Raw genomic sequence first — 21453 nt, 5'->3', positions numbered from 1 at the left:
TGTTGTTAGACTTTGTTGTGAGGTTGTGTTGTTTTATGTATGTTATATTACTTTGTTTGATTACATTGTTCGATTTTGTTGTTAGGTTACATTGTTACGTCTTGTAATATGATGTTATAAGTTCTTATTTTAACACAAAGCATGATCTTTGAAGTAGTTTTGTTGCCTAAACTTAACCAATTATTTCACAACATTAACCTTGTGTCATTTTGAGATGATACACAACTGATATGAAACATATTTATGGAACACATTTTGGTTCAGAAATGTCATCATTCAATGAATCTCGAGGTTTTGCAGCAACGAACGCCAACATTTATTTTTCTGGCATTCAGTTTCCATTCGGCTAAAGATTTATGGTTTATGACTTCTGACAGTTCCCTGTTCATTACCTGTGTAGAGCTATCACTGTTTCACCTGTTTCATCTGTTTCATCTGTTTCACCTGTTTCACCTGTTTCATCTGTTTCATCTGTTTCATCTGTTTCACCTGTTTCACCTGTTTCATCTGTTTCACCTGTTTCACCTGTTTCACCTGTTTTACTTGTTTTACTTGTTTCATCTGTTTCACCTGTTTCACCTGTTTCATCTGTTTCACCTGTTTCACCTGTTTCATCTGTTTTACTTGTTTTACTTGTTTCATCTGTTTCACCTGTTTCATCTGTTTTACTTGTTTTACCTGTTTCACCTGTTTCACCTGTTTCACCTGTTTCATCTGTTTCACCTGTTTCACCTGTTTCATCTGTTTCACCTGTTTTACCTGTTTTACTTGTTTCATCTGTTTCACCTGTTTCACCTGTTTTACTTGTTTTACTTGTTTCATCTGTTTCATCTGTTTCATCTGTTTCACCTGTTTTACCTGTTTCACCTGTTTCATCTGTTTCACCTGTTTCATCTGTTTCACCTGTTTCACCTGTTTCATCTGTTTCATCTGTTTCACCTGTTTCACCTGTTTCATCTGTTTCATCTGTTTCACCTGTTTCACCTGTTTCACCTGTTTTACCTGTTTCACCTGTTTTACTTGTTTCATCTGTTTCACCTGTTTCACCTGTTTTACTTGTTTTACCTGTTTCATCTGTTTTACTTGTTTCATCTGTTTCACCTGTTTCACCTGTTTCATCTGTTTCATCTGTTTCACCTGTTTCACCTGTTTCATCTGTTTCACCTGTTTCACCTGTTTTACCTGTTTCATCTGTTTTACTTGTTTCATCTGTTTCATCTGTTTCACCTGTTTCACCTGTTTCATCTGTTTCACCTGTTTTACTTGTTTCACCTGTTTTACTTGTTTTACTTGTTTCATCTGTTTCACCTGTTTCATCTGTTTCACCTGTTTCACCTGTTTCACCTGTTTTACTTGTTTTACTTGTTTCATCTGTTTCATCTGTTTCATCTGTTTCACCTGTTTTACTTGTTTCACCTGTTTCATCTGTTTCATCTGTTTCACCTGTTTCACCTGTTTCATCTGTTTCACCTGTTTTACTTGTTTCACCTGTTTTACTTGTTTCACCTGTTTCATCTGTTTCATCTGTTTCACCTGTTTCACCTGTTTCATCTGTTTCACCTGTTTCACCTGTTTCACCTGTTTTACCTGTTTCACCTGTTTTACTTGTTTCACCTGTTTCATCTGTTTCACCTGTTTTACTTGTTTCACCTGTTTTACTTGTTTCACCTGTTTCACCTGTTTCATCTGTTTCACCTGTTTCACCTGTTTCACCTGTTTTACTTGTTTCACCTGTTTCACCTGTTTTACTTGTTTCACCTGTTTTACTTGTTTCACCTGTTTCATCTGTTTCACCTGTTTTACTTGTTTCACCTGTTTTACTTGTTTCACCTGTTTCATCTGTTTCATCTGTTTCACCTGTTTTACCTGTTTCATCTGTTTCACCTGTTTTACTTGTTTCACCTGTTTCATCTGTTTCATCTGTTTCACCTGTTTTACCTGTTTCATCTGTTTCACCTGTTTTACTTGTTTCACCTGTTTTACTTGTTTCACCTGTTTCATCTGTTTCATCTGTTTCACCTGTTTCACCTGTTTCATCTGTTTCACCTGTTTTACTTGTTTCACCTGTTTCACCTGTTTCATCTGTTTTACTTGTTTCACCTGTTTCATCTGTTTTACTTGTTTCACCTGTTTCACCTGTTTTACTTGTTTCACCTGTTTCACCTGTTTCACCTGTTTTACTTGTTTCATCTGTTTTACTTGTTTCACCTGTTTCATCTGTTTTACTTGTTTCACCTGTTTCATCTGTTTTACTTGTTTCACCTGTTTCACCTGTTTCACCTGTTTTACTTGTTTCATCTGTTTTACTTGTTTCACCTGTTTCATCTGTTTTACTTGTTTCACCTGTTTCACCTGTTTCATCTGTTTTACTTGTTTCACCTGTTTCATCTGTTTTACTTGTTTCACCTGTTTCATCTGTTTTACTTGTTTCACCTGTTTCACCTGTTTTACTTGTTTCACCTGTTTCATCTGTTTCACCTGTTTCATCTGTTTTACTTGTTTCACCTGTTTCACTTGTTTCACCTGTTTCATCTGTTTCACCTGTTTCACCTGTTTTACTTGTTTCACCTGTTTCATCTGTTCTAAAAAAGTTATTTTTGATGTTTGAACTTGTAATCTAACTTTGTAGGTTAGAGCCGGGCTAGCTGTTTACTTCCAGTCTTTATGCTAAGCTAGGCTAACAGCAACTCAACAAGAGAGCAACTTATTACCCAAAATAATTTAAAAAAAAATCCTTTAAGTCAATTCATCTGCAAATTTTTATTTCACATTCATTTTGACAACTTTGTGTTTGAAACGGTGACGATAAGAAGTAAAAGAAGTCAGGTAAGACACGCAGTCCTTTGTGGAAACACACACACACACACACACACACACACACACACACACACACACACACACCAGCTGCCGTCCAACCTGACTAGCAGCCTGCAGACAAAAAAAAAACTAAAAACATCTTTTGAAAACCAAACCTCAGGAAGCAGCGAAGAGATGATTAAATTCTCCATGAGAGGAGTTCAAAAGCAACAAAAAATGAAATTAAAACACGGGCGGTGTGCAAAACACAAAGACCTCATTGTTGCCGGGCAAAGGAATGCTTCTGTGTGTGTGTGGGTGTGTGTGTGTGTGTGTCTGTGTGTGTGTGTGCGTGTGTGTGTGTGTGCGTGTGTGTGTGTGTCTGTGTGTGTGTGTGTGGTGTGTGTGTGCGTGTGTGTGTGTGTGTCTGTGTTTGTGTGCGTGTGTGTGTGTGTTTGTGTGCGTGTGTGTGTGCGTGTGTGTGTGTGTCTGTGTGTGTGTGTGTGTGTGTGTCTGTGTGTGTCTGTGTGTGTCTGTGTTTGTGTGCGTGTGTGTGTGTGTTTGTGTGCGTGTGTGTGTGTGTGTGTGTGGGCAGCGGCCGGCAGGAATTTGAGTGGTTGCATAGAGACAAAAGGTGGACTGTGAGAGGATGAGGCACCGAGAGGGAAACGGAGAGGCATTCAGGGATCCTCGTTCTTTATAAACTCCACTTATCAATATGTCTTACATCATGGATGAGAGGTTTTCTAAAGGGACCCTGGTGCTCAGAGACACTACCATGTTAGTCCACAGGGGGCACCAGAACCAACACTACCACTTTAGTCCACAGGGGGCACCAGAACCAACACTACCACTTTAGTCCACAGGGGGCGCCAGAACCAACATTACCACTTTAGTCCACAGGGGGCGCCAGAACCAACACTACCACTTTAGTCCACAGGAGGCACCAGAACCAACACTACCACTTTAGTCCACAGGGGGGCACCAGAACCAACACTACCACTTTAGTCCACAGGGGGCACCAGAACCAACACTACCACTTTAGTCCACAGGGGGCACCAGAACCAACACTACCACTTTAGTCCACAGGGGGCACCAGAACCAACACTACCACTTTAGTCCACAGGGGGCACCAGAACCAACACTACCACTTTAGTCCACAGGGGGGCGCCAGAACCAACATTACCACTTTAGTCCACAGGGGGCGCCAGAACCAACACTACCACTTTAGTCCACAGGAGGCACCAGAACCAACACTACCACTTTAGTCCACAGGGGGCACCAGAACCAACACTACCACTTTAGTCCACAGGGGGCACCAGAACCAACACTACCACTTTAGTCCACAGGGGGCACCAGAACCAACACTACCACTTTAGACCACAGGGGGCACCAGAACCAACACTACCACTTTAGTCCACAGGGGGCACCAGAACCAACACTACCACTTTAGTCCACAGGGGACACCAGAACCAACACTACCACTTTAGACCACAGGGGACACCAGAATCACCAGTAAATGAAAGTTCCTCGTAGTAACTTAACAACATTTTTTCTAACTCCTAATTTAACGATCTTTTCCTAAAACTAAGTTTTTTTTGTTGCTGAATTTCATCAGTGAACGCATAAAAAATAAGAAAACACGGTTGCTTTAATCTACAAAACAAGCGTCATGTTTCAATCACGTTCTCTTCTTCGGGTCATCTTCTTCTTCTGTGGTGGTCACACCTGTTCATTCTCTTTGGCCCAAAGTGAAGAGTCACCGCTGTGATGCTTCACTTTGGGCCTTAATGAGGTCAAAGATGTTCTCCTCATGAACACACAGATCATCCAGAAGGTTTAAAGTTTAAATCGATGGAGACCTGAGGTCTGCAGGATGAATGTTGATGTTACGGAGCAGCCATCACGTCATGGACATAAACACACACACACACACACACACACACACACTTCCTGTAATGCCCCGTCACCTGACCCCTGACCTCTGAGAGGGTGTTGACAGATTTAAGACCCCTTAGCTTCCTCCGTGTTCACGTGATGGGCTTCGTCGAGGGGTCTCACTCCACAGTTTTTTGACACTTTGAAAAAAAACGGGAAAAAACTGACATGATTTCTTGCTTGTTTTAAAAAAAATGAAGAAAAAATGTTTATTAAGGGAAGAAAACGTGACCCAAATTCAGGGAATATGAAAAATAATAAATACAATATTTGTTGTTAAAATGAGCCTGTAATGTGAAACTGATTATTTTGAGAGAGATGAGTCAAGAGTCAAGAGACAAGAGTCAAGAGTCAAGAGACAAGAGACAAGCATCAAGAGTCAGAGATGAGACAAAAGAAAACAGAGCGAATAGTGACTGATGTGGATATGGTCCATATGGTCCATATGGTCCATATGGTCCATATGGTCCATATGGACCATATGGACCATATGGACCATATGGACCATTTTATCAAAGCTGACTTGAAAGCTGAGTAAACCTGAAGATTTACGACTTAATACTTTCTCATAATTATACAACACATTTCCCATCATCACTGATGTCACTGGGAACTGGAAGTGTTCTGGTCTGCAGGAAACAAATGCAGAAGATCATTTTCATTTAATAATATTGGAACTTTAACGTCAGCAACGATGTCAGTTATGAAAAACACGACGTGAGGTCACAAGTGTGAACAGTAAAGTACATTGAACAGCTTCAGTTTGCTTCCTCTTCACATTCACACCAGAGCAGGAAGAAGGACGGCCTTCATCCAGATGCAAATAACAAGGAAACAGTCACATTGATGCATGCTGGGTAATCAGATAATGTCGATGTCACCAAGGTCAGAAACATTCAACATGACTGATTCTGCCTGAACACAGTCCTCCAGTGCTGAAGACGGCAGAGACAAAGAGACAAAGAAACAAAGAGACAAAAGACAAGAGACAAAGAGACAAAGAGACAGAGACAAGAGACAAAGAGACAAGAGACAAAGAGACAGAGACAGAGACAAGAGACAAGAGACAAGAGACAAAGAAACAAAGAGACAAAAGACAAGAGACAAAGAGACAAAGAGACAGAGACAAGAGACAAAGAGACAAAAGACAAGAGACAAAGAGACAAGAGACAAAGAGACAGAGACAGAGACAAGAGACAAGAGACAAAGAGACAAAGAGACAAAAGACAAGAGACAAAGAGACAGAGACAAGAGACAAAGAGACAAAGTGACAAAGTGACAGAGACAGAGACAAGAGACAAGAGACAAGAGACAAAGAGACACGAGACAAAGAGACAAGAGGCCAGAGACTAGAGACTAGAGGCCAGAGACTAGAGGCCAGAGACCAGAGGCCAGAGACTAGAGACTAGAGGCCAGAGACTAGAGACTAGAGGCCAGAGGCTAGAGACCAGAGGCCAGAGACCAGAGGCTAGAGGCTAGAGACCAGAGACCAGAGACTAGAGGCCAGAGACTAGAGGCCAGAGGCTAGAGACTAGAGGCTAGAGACTAGAGGCCAGAGACCAGAGGCCAGAGACTAGAGACTAGAGGCCAGAGACTAGAGACCAGAGGCTAGAGACCAGAGGCTAGAGACTAGAGGCCAGAGACTAGAGACCAGAGACCAGAGGCCAGAGACCAGAGACCAGAGGCTAGAGACCAGAGACCAGAGACCAGAGGCCAGAGACTAGAGACCAGAGGCCAGAGGCTAGAGACCAGAGGCTAGAGACTAGAGACTAGAGGCCAGAGACTAGAGGCCAGAGACTAGAGACCAGAGGCTAGAGACCAGAGGCCAGAGACTAGAGACTAGAGGCCAGAGACTAGAGGCCAGAGACCAGAGGCCAGAGACTAGAGACTAGAGGCCAGAGACTAGAGACCAGAGGCTAGAGACCAGAGACTAGAGACCAGAGGCCAGAGGCTAGAGACCAGAGGCTAGAGACTAGAGGCCAGAGACTAGAGACCAGAGACCAGAGACCAGAGGCCAGAGACCAGAGACCAGAGGCTAGAGACCAGAGACCAGAGGCCAGAGACTAGAGACCAGAGGCCAGAGGCTAGAGACCAGAGGCTAGAGACTAGAGACTAGAGGCCAGAGACTAGAGGCCAGAGACTAGAGACCAGAGGCTAGAGACCAGAGGCCAGAGACTAGAGACTAGAGGCCAGAGACTAGAGACCAGAGGCTAGAGACCAGAGGCCAGAGACTAGAGGCCAGAGACCAGAGGCCAGAGACTAGAGACCAGAGGCCAGAGGCTAGAGACCAGAGGCTAGAGACTAGAGGCCAGAGACTAGAGACCAGAGACCAGAGGCCAGAGACCAGAGACCAGAGGCTAGAGGCCAGAGGCCAGAGACTAGAGACTAGAGACTAGAGACCAGAGGCCAGAGACTAGAGGCTAGAGACCAGAGACCATAGACTAGAGACTTAGAGGCCAGAGACTAGATACCAGAGGCTAGAGACCAGAGATGGAGACAAGATGATTGACAGGTCTCTATTAGAGACATGTACGGTGTCTCTACGTCACTTCCTGTTCATTTGTTGGCAAAAAAACAACAAAATAGCGACGGACAAAATTCAAGATGGCGACGGCGAAATCGGCAAGCTCGAGGCTTCAAAACATCAGTCCTCAAACCGAGATCCGATGACTCAGTCTACTTCTTAAAAATACTGATGAAAATAATGAATATATTTCTGTTTGCCTCGGGATCTGGAGCCCAGACGTAATGAAAGGAATGTCGTGACGGATTGAGTTTCCTTCTTTATGAAAGCAGATAACAGAACAACTTTCTACCTGGTGAAACACGTTTTGGAAATTCCCATAAATACTCGGGATAGTGTGTGTGTGTGTGTGTGTGTGTGAGACGGAGATAAGAGAAGAATGTGTTGTTACGTCCACAACAGCAAACACACACACACACACACACACGCGTGCCGATGCTGCGGCTGCAGGACGTTAGCACACGTTAGCACACATTAGCATACACACTTTAACCTTCATCCGTGTTTGTTCTTCGGCTTCGCAGAGACGAGAACAAACAAAGTCCACTGCCAAGTGTTCTGGTGTGATTCAGCCTGTGTGTGTGTGTGTGTGTGTGTGTGTGTGTAAAGATGATGGAATGGTGTGTGTGCTACATTCGTCTGTTTGGCGTCACCTGGGAGTGTTTTTCTCTGAAGCTCAGAGGCGACAGGCTACAGCTTGTCTGACGGCTCTGTATGAACACACACACACACACACACACACACACACACACACACACAGATAAATCAGATCTAGATATCGTTACATTTCTTTGTTGTGCTAGTTTTCTTTTTAGGGGTCAAAGGTCAACGACCCCAAAAACTGCCTTGAGAACTTAAAATCAAAGCCCCGCTTTGTGTTCTTCACATCGTTTGTGTACTTCAGTGTACTACCTCGATACGGAGGTAGTACTTCAGTGTACTACCTCGATATGGAGGTAGTACTTCAGTGTACTACCTCGATATGGAGGTAGTACTTCAGTGTACTTCAGTGTACTACCTCGATACGGAGGTAGTACTTCAGTGTACTACCTCGATACGGAGGTAGTACTTCAGTGTACTACCTCGATATGGAGGTAGTACTTCAGTGTACTACCTCCATATCGAGGTAGTACACTGAAGTACAACATCCGGGTACTTTGATGAAATATTTCATGCACTATAGAAACATTGTACTTGCTCTCTATTGAACTATTACACTTTAAAGATTCAGATTAAATTCAAAATATAATAAAGTAGGAAAGTAAATTAAAAAAAGAGGCAGAAACAATTAATGCATTCATAATATATATTATTCTAATTAATGCCACTATGCATAATGAGTACTTTAAGTCCATCGTATTGCTTATTTTATTTTCTTCTAATAATTCTACTCTGCAATAAATTCTAATCCCCATATACATACATTCATGTATATTAATATACATTTTATTCTATAATGATTTATATAGTATACAGTTTATTGTTTTTAACCATAATGTTGGGTGATTTGAATCAAAACACAGAATTAAAAAGAAAGCGTTGTGAAACTTTAATGTGCATAAAAATAGCTTTATTTCCAATAATAAATCAGAACCTGCACGGCCAATGATTCATTGACCCCTCGTGGTGTTTGAGACACTAAGCAGCAGAACATACGTTTGTTTCTCCCGCATTCCACTCCACAGACCGGAGAACCCGGAGAACCCGGAGAACATTCTCTCCCTCCAAAGACACAGATGTTCGAGACCTTGAATTTTAAAATACATGTTTCTTTGCCCCAAAGACCCAGAACCATGTGGAGACCCGGTCTGCTTCGGCCGGCTCGTCACCTGAACGCCGACCACGTGAGCGATCCTTCTAACAAACGGCATAAATACAAAAAACAAGCAACAACAAATATTTTTTTTAAAAAGTCTACAAAATTTAAAAAAAAAAAATAATAGAAACTCTTACAAAATAAAGTTTCAAAACTATTTGCCTCTGAAAAATCTCATATACACAACAGCTTAAAAAAAGGGGGGGAACACCCCAACCTGAAAGGCAATAAAATAATTTGACAGTTAAATTAAAAAATAATAATAATATCAATAATAGGAACATGTTGCTCTACTGGAAGAAACACTTGTGATCAATGAGGAGTTAGTATTAGCGTAGTATCAAAACATTTCTCATTTACAGGAAGTCACATGAACATTTCTGTCGATGGGGAAAACAAAAAACAAATAATAATTTGGCATTTAAATATTTGGTAGATATTCGTCGTTGCCAGGAAGTGGCGAAGTACCAAGTTCACGGTGCGTTTGGAGGACTATTTACACGTCTGAAATGTGAGCGCGGACCCTGATGTCAGGGTAGCTTATCGAGGAGCATCAAACCCCCGGGACGGGAGAACCAATCAAACCCCCGGGACGGGAGAACCAATCAAACCCCCGGGACGGGAGAACCAAAAAACAGAACGTACCAAAACTACCAGTTTCTCCGATCACAGAGCTTAAAAAATGTATTTTTCATTTCATTCATTAAACATAAATGTTCTAAAACAAGCTACTGATGAGCTTCACAGACAGGAGGAGGCAGAAGTAACGCGCGGTTTGTTTCATGAGGGCCGAAGCCGCTTAGCTTAGCACAGAGACTGGAAACGGAGGGAAACTGCTAGCCGCGCAGAAGGAGACAAAGTGGCTCCCCGGTTCACACGGTGAGTTCACGACGTGTCGTAAACGTATGATGGAATCAATCTGAAGTACCAGAAACATGTGTTGGCTGAAGCGTCACATCGTCAGCGTACGGGATCTTTAACGCGATCCAACTGCGACCTTGAGACGTTGGACAAAGACAAGCTAACGGTGTCCATGAGTTTCCCGTCTTTATGCTAAGCTAACCATCGGTTGGCTGTAGCGTCATATTTAAATCACAGATAATAAGAGAGGTATCGATCGTCTCAACGCTCCACCAAACTATTCCTTTAAAGGGGGTCAGCAGCTTCAGTTGTAATGGTGTGTGTGTGTGTGTGTGTGTGTGTGTGTGTGTGTGTGTGTGTGAGGAATGTAGGCGTGTCACCCTGTAGGAGCATGTTGGTTTGACTCAGTCGAGTTCACCACAATAACAGAAAACAAACCCTGGAGGCTCAGCGGTGATTATCATCATGGTAAAACATCCTCCAGGGAAAAACACAGCAATGCAACCGTGTGTGTGTGTGTGTGTGTGTGTGTGTGTGTGTGTGTGTGTGTGTGTGTGTGTGTGTGACCTGGGTCATACAGTATTAGTTTAGCTGACTGATCAGGAGCTTTGAGCCAGACTGGCGTGAGGAGGTACAAAACATGCCAGAAGGTTGAAAAGACTAAAGTCCTTTTTAATAAACTTTTAGCCTCTAACTAAATCTGGTGAATCATCAACATCGGCTCCAACGGATGTTCCAGTAGATTATTTTTTCAAAGACTTTAATAATAAAAAGAAAATAAATGAAATCTCTCTGCGTTACAAGGAGTTCTTTAAAAGAAAAAAGATCTAATAAAAGTAATTTTTCTACAGTGAGGAAGAACTGACAATAAATAACCGACTTGACCGAGACGTCATTGCACAGCGTTAGTGTTTTAACTGGGGGGGGGGGGGGGGGGGGGGGGGGGGGGTGGGGGAGGGGGGGGGGGGGGGGGGGGGGGGGGGGCGGGGCCTCACGTGTAAGTTCTGTTTGTTTTCTTTCTTCACATGGGGACAAATTAATAACATTTCAAAACACAAAACAAAAGAAACCGGCCACTGCCCGGTCGCTCCCCGTTTTTTTTTGTTTGACAAAACCAAAAGAGAAAGGGCTGAGAGGACCGGCGGAGCCCTCCGATTGGTCGAGAGAGCGCCAACAAACAAGGTGGGAGGAGTCAGTCAATCGCGCTGTCGGGGCTCCTCCCCCGAAGCGTCGTCAAACCAATGAAGAAAAGTGAGGAGGAGGAGGTACGATGAAGATGAAGATGAGGCACTGTGATGCCCCGATTGGGTTTTTAAGGGTTAAGGGAGTGAGGTGTGTGTGTGTGTGTGTGTGTGTGTGTGTGTGTGTGTGTGTGTGTGTGTGTGTGTGTGTGTGGGGGGGGTCTATGCGTAGATCTCTGTGGTGTGGGGCCTTCTTGTAGATGGGCTTCTTCCCCAAGTCGTAGCTGCCCTCGTCCTTCTTCTTCATGCGGTAGATGAGGAGGAGGATGAGGAGCACGGCGAACATCAGGCCGACGGCGCCGCCCCGCGATCAGAGCTGCAGGGGGGGGGGGGGGGGGGGGGGGGGGGGGGGGGGGGGGGGGGGGGGGGGGGGGGAGGTTACATTCCTGTTTGCACGCCGCCATCTTTTAACCCGTCTACAAGCGCTCACAACAAACAGACTGGACCTGCCAGGACCTCCGTCTTGTTGAAGATGCTGTCCTCGCTGGCGTGGGACATGAGGACGTTGGACGGGTGCTCCTCCACAGGCTCCGCCTTCTTCAGCGGGGGGATCTCGTTGCGGTTCTGGACCAGGTCCACCTCGTCGGTCGGCACCGGACGCTCCGGGATCTTGTTGTCGTTGACTTCGGGCTGAGGACGAAGAGGCGGAGTTTAAAAAAACAGCGTTCATACCGCCCATAAAGTCTGAAGCTTCATTGAACGCCTCTCACCTCGGCGGGCGGCGCGGCGCCTCGAGCCGGCGACGCGGTCGTTGCTGCGAACACAAGAACGTTCCTCATTTGATGTTCACGGTTTTAGAAACGTTCAAACATTAAACTTTCAAAGCGCGTTTTTTAAGACTGACCTCCGTGGCCGGACCCGGAGAACTCGTCCTCTTCGTCTACAGCGTGTCGGGTAGTAGTCGGTGTCCTCCTCTTCCTCGTCGTCATCGTCGTCTTCGGCGTCGTAGTCGTTCTTGGCGTCTTCGGCGTCCGTGAAGCCGAAGTCGGAGCCGTTGGGAGAGTCTCCCGACGACTCGGGGTGGTCGTGGCGCGTGGACATGGCGGCGGTCTGCGTGGTCCTCATGGGCATCCAGGTCTCCGTCTCCCTGACCTGCTGGGACCAGCACACGTCAGCTCAAGATCAAATTACATGTAAACGACACATTTAGTTTTGATCTGGGAGCGTTTGACATTCTATTGATCACATGCAGAAAGAGGCGCCGTCGCTTTAAATCCCTCTGAAGATTAATCAAGCTCTACACACACACACACACACACACACACACTGTTCTTTAAACGCATGTTAATCCCGTCAGGCAGTAACTCAGTCAATCATTCATTGATTGATTAATCAGTTTAGAAGATATTCAGCTTCTCAAATGTGAATATTTACTGTTTTTCTCTAAATTTTAATTAAACCAACAACATGGTAATCTTTAAAAGATTCTTTTCCACCGTGTAACCAAAAAAGTGGATTTTTCTAACAAACAAATAATGACTCTTAAATGTCTTAATTAGTTGAGCTCCTCCACATTCTTTCAATGTATCCCCCGGCAACCAGAGGAGGAAGCTGCTCCATTACGACCCCATTTAACTGTGTGTGTGTGTGTGTGTGTGTGTGTGTGTGTGTGTGTGTGTGTGTGTGTGTGTGTGTGTGTGTGTGTGTGGAGGAATTTGCCTGCCGCTGCTCGTCGTGCAGCAACAAGCCGAGTCGCTCCTCCAGGAGTCATATTCATCGTTATTTGACTCCTCCCCCTCCATCCCATAAACGTGTCTTCTCTTCTATTCAAATCAGCTTTTTGAAGATTAGTTTCAAAGAATCGTGACGATCAAAGTTGTTTAACAGGATTGATCTAAAAGATTTATTATGAAGCTTCATGGATCAACCGCTGGCAGCCAGAACCCGGTTCTGAGCCCAGAACCCGGTTCTCTGAGCCAGAACCCGGTTCTCTGAGCCAGAACCCGTTCTCTGAGCCCAGAACCCGTTCTCTGAGCCCAGAACCCGTTCTCTGAGCCAGAACCCGTTCTCTGAGCCCAGAACCCGTTCTCTGAGCCAGAACCCGTTCTCTGAGCCAGAACCCGTTCTGAGCCAGAACCCGTTCTCTGAGCCAGAACCCGTTCTCTGAGCCCAGAACCCGTTCTCTGAGCCCAGAACCCGTTCTCTGAGCCAGAACCGTTCTCTGAGCCCAGAACCCGTTCTCTGAGCCAGAACCCGTTCTCTGAGCCAGAACCCGTTCTGAGCCAGAACCCGTTCTCTCTGAAAGAACTTTACATTAAACTTCATGTTTACACTTGCAGCTATTTATTAAATCTTTTTCTCTCCATTCATGTTTAATCATGTCGTTGCTTTGTCTCCACAGACCTGACCTTTGACCCCCGTACGGTCGAGTCCCAGAGAGACGCCTTCGCAGGCGGACTGAGACCCGAGACCCGGTTCAGTCAGACGGCATCAACAAGCCACACAACGCGCTCCAGGTTTCTGTGGTTTATCATTTACCATCACATGTGTTCCCACAGCAGAGGGCCCAACAGGAAGTGATGCCCTGTACACCAACCGTCATGGAAACCAGCACAGACTGGGAGAGGGCTGACGTAGCACCGAGTCCACATGGAAACCAGTACAGACTGGGAGAGGGCTGACGTAGCCGAGTCCACATGGAAACCAGTACAGACTGGGAGAGGGCTGACGTAGCACCGAGTCCACATGGAAACCAGCACAGACTGGGAGAGGGCTGACGTAGCACCGAGTCCACATGGAAACCAGCACAGACTGGGAGAGGGCTGACGTAGCACCGAGTCCACATGGAAACCAGTACAGACTGGGAGAGGGCTGACGTAGCCGAGTCCACATGGAAACCAGCACAGACTGGGAGAGGGCTGACGTAGCCGAGTCCACATGGAAACCAGTACAGACTGGGAGAGGGCTGACGTAGCACCGAGTCCACATGGAAACCAGCACAGACTGGGAGAGGGCTGACGTAGCACCGAGTCCACATGGAAACCAGTACAGACTGGGAGAGGGCTGACGTAGCCGAGTCCACATGGAAACCAGTACAGACTGGGAGAGGGCTGACGTAGCACCGAGTCCACATGGAAACCAGTACAGACTGGGAGAGGGCTGACGTAGCACCGAGTCCACATGGAAACCAGCACAGACTGGGAGAGGGCTGACGTAGCACCGAGTCCACATGGAAACCAGCACAGACTGGGAGAGGGCTGACGTAGCCGAGTCCACATGGAAACCAGTACAGACTGGGAGAGGGCTGACGTAGCCGAGTCCACATGGAAACCAGTACAGACTGGGAGAGGGCTGACGTAGCCGAGTCCACATGGAAACCAGCACAGACTGGGAGAGGGCTGACGTAGCACCGAGTCCACATGGAAACCAGTACAGACTGGGAGAGGGCTGACGTAGCCGAGTCCACATGGAAACCAGTACAGACTGGGAGAGGGCTGACGTAGCCGAGTCCACATGGAAACCAGCACAGACTGGGAGAGGGCTGACGTAGCACCGAGTCCACATGGAAACCAGCACAGACTGGGAGAGGGCTGACGTAGCCGAGTCCACATGGAAACCAGCACAGACTGGGAGAGGGCTGACGTAGCCGAGTCCACATGGAAACCAGTACAGACTGGGAGAGGGCTGACGTAGCCGAGTCCACATGGAAACCAGCACAGACTGGGAGAGGGCTGACGTAGCACCGAGTCCACATGGAAACCAGCACAGACTGGGAGAGGGCTGACGTAGCCGAGTCCACATGGAAACCAGCACAGACTGGGAGAGGGCTGACGTAGCCGAGTCCACATGGAAACCAGCACAGACTGGGAGAGGGCTGACGTAGCACCGAGTCCACATGGAAACCAGCACAGACTGGGAGAGGGCTGACGTAGCCGAGTCCACATGGAAACCAGTACAGACTGGGAGAGGGCTGACGTAGCACCGAGTCCACATGGAAACCAGCACAGACTGGGAGAGGGCTGACGTAGCCGAGTCCACATGGAAACCAGTACAGACTGGGAGAGGGCTGACGTAGCCGAGTCCACATGGAAACCAGTACAGACTGGGAGAGGGCTGACGTAGCACTGAGTCCACATGGAAACCAGTACAGACTGGGAGAGGGCTGACGTAGCCGAGTCCACATGGAAACCAGTACAGACTGGGAGAGGGCTGACGTAGCACCGAGTCCACATGGAAACCAGCACAGACTGGGAGAGGGCTGACGTAGCACTGAGTCCACATGGAAACCAGTACAGACTGGGAGAGGGCTGACGTAGCCGAGTCCACATGGAAACCAGTACAGACTGGGAGAGGGCTGACGTAGCACTGAGTCCACATGGAAACCAGTACAGACTGGGAGAGGGCTGACGTAGCCGAGTCCACATGGAAACCAGTACAGACTGGGAGAGGGCTGACGTAGCACTGAGTCCACATGGAAACCAGTACAGACTGGGAGAGGGCTGACGTAGCACCGAGTCCACATGGAAAGGGGGGGGGGCTGGATGTGTTGGACTTCAGAGTTTAATACAATTAATAAATGGGACTAAATCTGGTGGTTCAGAAATGAAACCAGATATTCACGATACAGGAATGTAATTCATTGGACGTGTAAGACACCGTTATTATTATTATTAAACCCAACATGCTCACAACAAACGCAGCTTTAAAAACGAGCTCAGGGACACGAACAGTAATTAAAAATGTGTTTTCCTGGAGGGCAGCCAGAAGAGGCTCCTGGAGAGCACAACAACAACAACAACCACCTTTAAGTCCTCTACTCGCACGAGAATGCATCAGGCTGATGTTGATGCCTTCAAAAGATTTCCAAGAATGTGGACATCCTAAAAACAACAAGAAGCTGCTCATCATCCTCATCATCATCATCATCATCATCCATTGTTCCAGGAGAAACGCATGGCCCCTTTGAAGAGAGAACTTAAAGCGTCCTGTTCGGCCTAATGTGGAACAGCTGATGCAACATATTCATGAAAGACTTAACGATGGTTCAGATGACCTTTCCTCTGGGACCCGGCTCCACCGCCAAGACCGGAGTCGACCCACAAGGAAACCACCATGAAAATCCTCCTTAATTACAGACCTCGTTGGGCTTCATCGCCTGAGACCCTCGAGCATGTGACCTCCACCCAAAAGCAACGGATCCATCCATCTATGGATGGCTCCATCTATCTATGGATGGATCCATCTATCCATAGATAGATGGATCCATCTATCCATAGATAGATGGATTCATCTATCTATGGATGGCTCCATCTATCTATGGATGGCTCCATCTATCTATGGATGGCTCCATCTATCTATGGATGGATCCATCTATCTATGGATGGATCCATCTATCCATAGATAGATGGATTCATCTATCTATAGATCTATCTATGGATCTAAGATGGATCCATAGATAGATGGATAAGATAGATAGATGGATTAGATAGGATAGATTAGATAGATAGGATAAGATAGATAGATAGATAAGATAGATTAGATAGATAGGATAAGATGGAGGAGATGGATGAGATAGATGGGTGGATAAGATAGATGGATGAGATGGATCGATAAGATAGATGGATAAGATAGATAAGATAGAAAGCCTTGTTTCCACACTTCAGTCCTCAGACCGCCTCAGCGTGGAGGTCCTAAACTTCCCGGTTCCCCCGATAGTCCTCATTCACCGAACACCCGGCCTTTTGGGGTCCGGCCCTTTCTCATTGACGCCGAACAATGCCAGCGGACTCCTCGAGAGCATATCAATGACCGAGGTAACCGGGGATAAGCCTCCAGCAGCCCCCCTTCATTAACCCCCCCCCCCCCCCCCCCCGACAGAGGGGCATCTGGTCCATTCACACGGCGACGTGGAGGAGGTTCAACGCATGAAAAGACAGAAAAGAAACGCAGGAATGTGCTTCCTTATTCTTTGTGGTGTCCAACGTGTCTTGACCTCTTCAAGAAAAGACAATTACACCCCCCCCCCCCCCCCATGTGATACTCAGCTGCCATTTTGAGGCCAAATATAACCTCAGGTGGAAAGATAAACTAAAATGGAAGATATGGATTTAACTCTTCTGCCTTGTCGACTCCTCTTCACTTGAATCAGAAGGATTTGCACCATTTATTGCAGCGCCTGGTGACACACACACACACACACGCCACCGTTAGCCTCCACCTAGCGGCCGTGCCTCCCGTCCAATCGGAGGGCGGCTCCGTCTTTATCACAAAAGACAAACATTGCTCACCGATAAGACCGGCGGCCGTGCAGCGGCTCACAAACGCCTCACCGAGTTCTGGGGGCGCGTCCCGGCCCGAGTGCAAGGCCCTGTATTGGTCACTTCCTGCCCCCCCCCCCCCCCCCCATACAGACTCTGGCGGCTGCTCCGTCTCTTTGAAGTCGCATCTCGGCCCGAGGTTTCAGAAAGGGCAGGAAGTAATTAAGGAAAACAGGAAGCGTCCATCAAAAGACAAGTCGGGGGCAATAAAAGCCGACGCGAGTCGTGACGAGTTATTTATACACGAGTGTTTTCTTCTTTCACACAAAGACCCCGATTCATAAATACATTCATAGCTCGTGAAACCAGTTTAGATCTTATAAAGGGGCTTTGTCTTTCCTGAGAAAGATGGCGGCCATATATAATGTCCAGAGACATTTCTTTGGTTAATATTCAACACATTATGAACGACGATAGAAACTCTGCTGCTGATTAACTTTGGGTTTATTATTTCAGCTGCTTTTCTCCAACCGGAGATAACAGATCCCCGATCAGCACAGCTTCTCTCATTTGTTTACCCCCCCCACGGGTTGAGATTCCCTTTGTCTCAAGTCTTTGTGCTAAGCTAACACGTCTTTGTGCTAAGCTAACCCATCGCTCTACATTTGACACATTTCCCAGGAGCTCGGCCGTGACGGGTCTTCTGGGGTTCTTCCTCTGGCCCCGCCCACTTTACTAATGTGTTTAAACTATTTCAGCAACTTCCCCGTCTGCTCACTCAACATGCAAATAAAACAGGTGTGAACCAACAACAACAACAACAACGAGGCTCTGAACTTACCACTGCAGGCCAGATGCTTCCATTGTTTCCTTTCACAATAAAAGCTTGAGGCAAATGCATTGTAAACAAACGCCATAATAATAAGAATAATAATCTTACAGCAGCTTAAACTATACAACCGTTTACCATCAGACAGACACTGCTCTGGGGATACACAGTGTGTGTGACGCACACACACACACACACACATCAAAGAGGTACATTTGTCAGGAAGGAGGTCTGAATAAAGGGAAAGCCCACACACCACCCAAATGTGTGTGTGTGTGTGTGTGTGTGTGTGTGTGTGTGTGTGTGTGTGTGTGTGTGTGGTGGAATTAGAATTGATTTCTCTGGAGCTGCTAAAACGCTCTCAGAGCCTCAAACCGAGCTCCGAGAACATTGTGACCGTTTTATTTGAAAGAGTCGACATGAATAATAATGATTGACAGCAGCACTTTGACTCCTACATGTCATGCTCCCTCCCCTCCAATTTTAAAGTCAGATACATCTGTTCTGCTTGGGGGGGGGGGGGGGGGGGGGCAACCATCTGTCAGAGAGTGACTGGTGTCACGGGGCAGCAGGGCGTCCCAATGGAAACACAGCAGGGATCATATTCTATGTTCTACCATGGAGGGGGGTGGGGGGGGGGGGGGGGGGGGGTCCACATACACACGCTGAGGTTTTGGTGGAGCAACATGGATTAACTCTGTTTTTTGGGGGGAGCAACCGCAGGAGCAAACAACCACATCTGGTAGATGCAACGCTGCTAATGGGAATAAAAACAGCTACTTTCCCATCTTGGACGTGGAGGTCGGAGGGGAAGGACGCTGACGCCAGAGCGACGTGGACTCCTTTGGCTGCACGCGAGGCCTCAGAACTCTAAACAGGTCGACTTCTGCTGAATGAAGCAACAACTTCCCCGGATTAGAACGTTCTGAAAGTGTCCCGGCGTCCACTCCACCAGACAAAAGGAAACATTCCCGTCGTGCCGGCGGCCGCCCGCTCAAAGCGCGCTCTTTGGAACATTGTTATCGATTAGCCGGGAACCCACATACCAATAATGACCTCCGTGGGCAGAGAAGAAGAAAAGGGGCCGGCATAGCTCAGAGGCTAAGTATCCCTCAAAGGAAGGAGAGAGCTTAACAACCACAATTGATCAGAGACGAAGGACTAAAGAGGCAACGGACAAAAAACTAGAAAGTAGCGGCTCATAAGAAGAGCGGAGGAAAGATGAAGGTGCGTCCACGCCGGAGGAGAGAGCCCCCAGGGCTCCATTGAGACCCCGCCAAGTGTGCAAAATCCCCAAGGGGGCCGGTCAAGGTCACCAAAGGTCACATTCCAGTGTGGAAATCAAAAAAGCCGAAAAGAGGGGAACGAGATGAGGCCGAGGCTACGAGGCCGGCAGGAATGTGACGGAGGAGCCGACCAGCGAAGTTCAGCTCCTCCGTCAGCCTCCACCCGGGGGGGGGGGGCTTTGCACAGGAGACACCCGCGCTTCCTTTTCAAGGCTTAATAAAAGAGACTTCACTGAAGCAGAACGACATTTCAGGAATGTGCTTCAACCAACTGGGGAGGGGGGGCTGGTGGCATCCAGACGTTCATTAGCGTAAAAGACGTCAAAAATATCAAAAGAATCTTGATTTGATGGACTTATTGTTGGTTTTATCTGCGTCTCATGAAAAACAACAAAATACCACCACAGCGCCCCAATGCTTTGTGGGAAAGGCGGTCGGTGTGACGCAACACGTCACGGCCCATAAAGTCAATATTACAGCCCATCAGTCTGCACCTGGAAAACACCCTGAGGGAAGAACATGTGGGTGACACGAGAGAGAGAGACAAGTATTTTTATAGTGAGTTTTCTATTTAATGTGTCTTACTTTTTCCATGTTCTTTAACTGTTCACTGTTGTGCACCCAAAAATAATTCCTAAAATATGAATACAAATAAACAATCATTTTCACACACACACACACACACACCACACACACACACACACACACACACACACACACACACACACACACACACACACACACACACACACACACACACACACACACACACACACACACACACACACACACACACACACACACACACACACACAACACACACACACACACACACACACACACACACACACACACACACACACACACACACACACACACACACACACACACACACACACACACACACACACACACACACACACACACACACACACACACACACACACACACACACACACACACACACACACACACACACACACACACACACACACACACACACCACACACAACACACACACACACACACACACACACACACACACACACACACACACACACACACACACACACACACACACACACACACACGTTAAGCTAGCCGGCTAACAACTTGTGCAGGAACAACTTCGTGCAACAACAAACGTGCAAACAGACGTTTTTTTGTCGTTGCACGAAGTCTGCGTCTCCCTCGTGACGTGACGTCACGTCAGCCCCCCCCCCCCCAATTGAAAACTGGTACTTTAAGTAAAGACATGTTCAGTAAAATGAATAAAGACCACTTACCGACTCCGAGAGAACGGAGGCAGATAAAACCAGCACGAGGCAGATGTTGAGCATGTTTGTCCTTTTTTTGTGTTTTAGGGTTAAAATAAACAAGTCGTGGCAGCGTTGCCGAGCTGTTTCCAACCGGGCCGTGAGTCGGTGTTCCTCCGGCGGGCGGTGGGTCGTGTGTGTCCCGGTACAGTCCGACAACAAGCAGGAGAACTAGCGCTGGTCCCGTTTCTCCGGTTAACGTCTTCTGAGAGCTGCGCGGTTCGACGCGCTCTATATCCCGGACTCCCCTCCAGCTCTCCTCCAATCAGCGTGGAGCTGTGACGTCACGTTACGCTATCCTTCGTCGACGTAACTTACGGGAAGTCCCGTCACGTCCAACAGGTTGGCCCCGCCCCCCCCCTGAGCCCCTGAGCCAAACGGGTCACGTTACCCGGAAGTAGCCGAGCAAAAACAAAAAACACCGGTGTGCTCCAAAATAAAAGCATAAACTAGTTCCTGAAAAGTTACATAAATGTACAAATGTAAAAACAAATTCTGAAAATGTGGGCATGATATGATAAATACTCATTAAAATATTCATATTAAATACATATTTGTATTATTATTTATTTTATATATATATATATATATATAAATAAAATAACATTATTTATTCATACATATAAAAAATATAAATATATATTTTTAG

At 46.7% G+C, this 21453-nt stretch overlaps 1 protein-coding gene across 2 annotated transcripts; it reads right to left on the bottom strand.

The window, feature by feature from the left end:
- Window positions 1–8806: 8806 nt before the first annotated feature.
- On the bottom strand, window positions 8807–21047 carry sdc4 (syndecan 4). Of its 2 annotated transcripts, none has more exons than XM_034531829.1 (5): window positions 20775–21040; window positions 12021–12268; window positions 11887–11930; window positions 11623–11806; window positions 8807–11492 (listed from the first exon to the last, which is right to left on the bottom strand). In XM_034531829.1, the coding sequence occupies exons 1-5, from the start codon at window positions 20826–20828 to the stop codon at window positions 11462–11464; spliced, it is 561 nt and encodes a 186-aa protein (XP_034387720.1). In that variant the 5' UTR covers window positions 20829–21040; the 3' UTR covers window positions 8807–11461. The 2 variants fall into 2 exon arrangements, with proteins under 2 accessions (XP_034387720.1, XP_034387719.1); XM_034531828.1 differs by having other exon boundaries at window positions 10948–11492; window positions 12021–12271; window positions 20775–21047.
- Window positions 21048–21453: the final 406 nt, after the last annotated feature.

This window comes from Cyclopterus lumpus, chromosome 5, assembly GCF_009769545.1.
Source record: "Cyclopterus lumpus isolate fCycLum1 chromosome 5, fCycLum1.pri, whole genome shotgun sequence".
Taxonomy (NCBI): domain Eukaryota; kingdom Metazoa; phylum Chordata; class Actinopteri; order Perciformes; family Cyclopteridae; genus Cyclopterus; species Cyclopterus lumpus.
The sequence above is the reverse complement of the archived record's forward strand: the minus strand, read 5'-3'. Positions and strand labels throughout refer to the sequence as shown.

What these genes read in the sequence shown, in the direction of transcription:
- sdc4 (XM_034531828.1), bottom strand. Translation starts at nt 20,828, where the DNA reads ATGCTCAACATCTGCCTCGTGCTGGTTTTATCTGCCTCCGTTCTCTCG. An exon ending in CCTCCGTTCTCTCGGAGTCG is followed by an intron (nt 12,272 to 20,774) that starts GTAAGTGGTCTT and finishes TGCTGGTCCCAG; the next exon opens with CAGGTCAGGGAGACGGAGAC. An exon ending in GCGCCGCGCCGCCCGCCGAG is followed by an intron (nt 11,807 to 11,886) that starts GTGAGAGGCGTT and finishes CTTCGTCCTCAG; the next exon opens with CCCGAAGTCAACGACAACAA.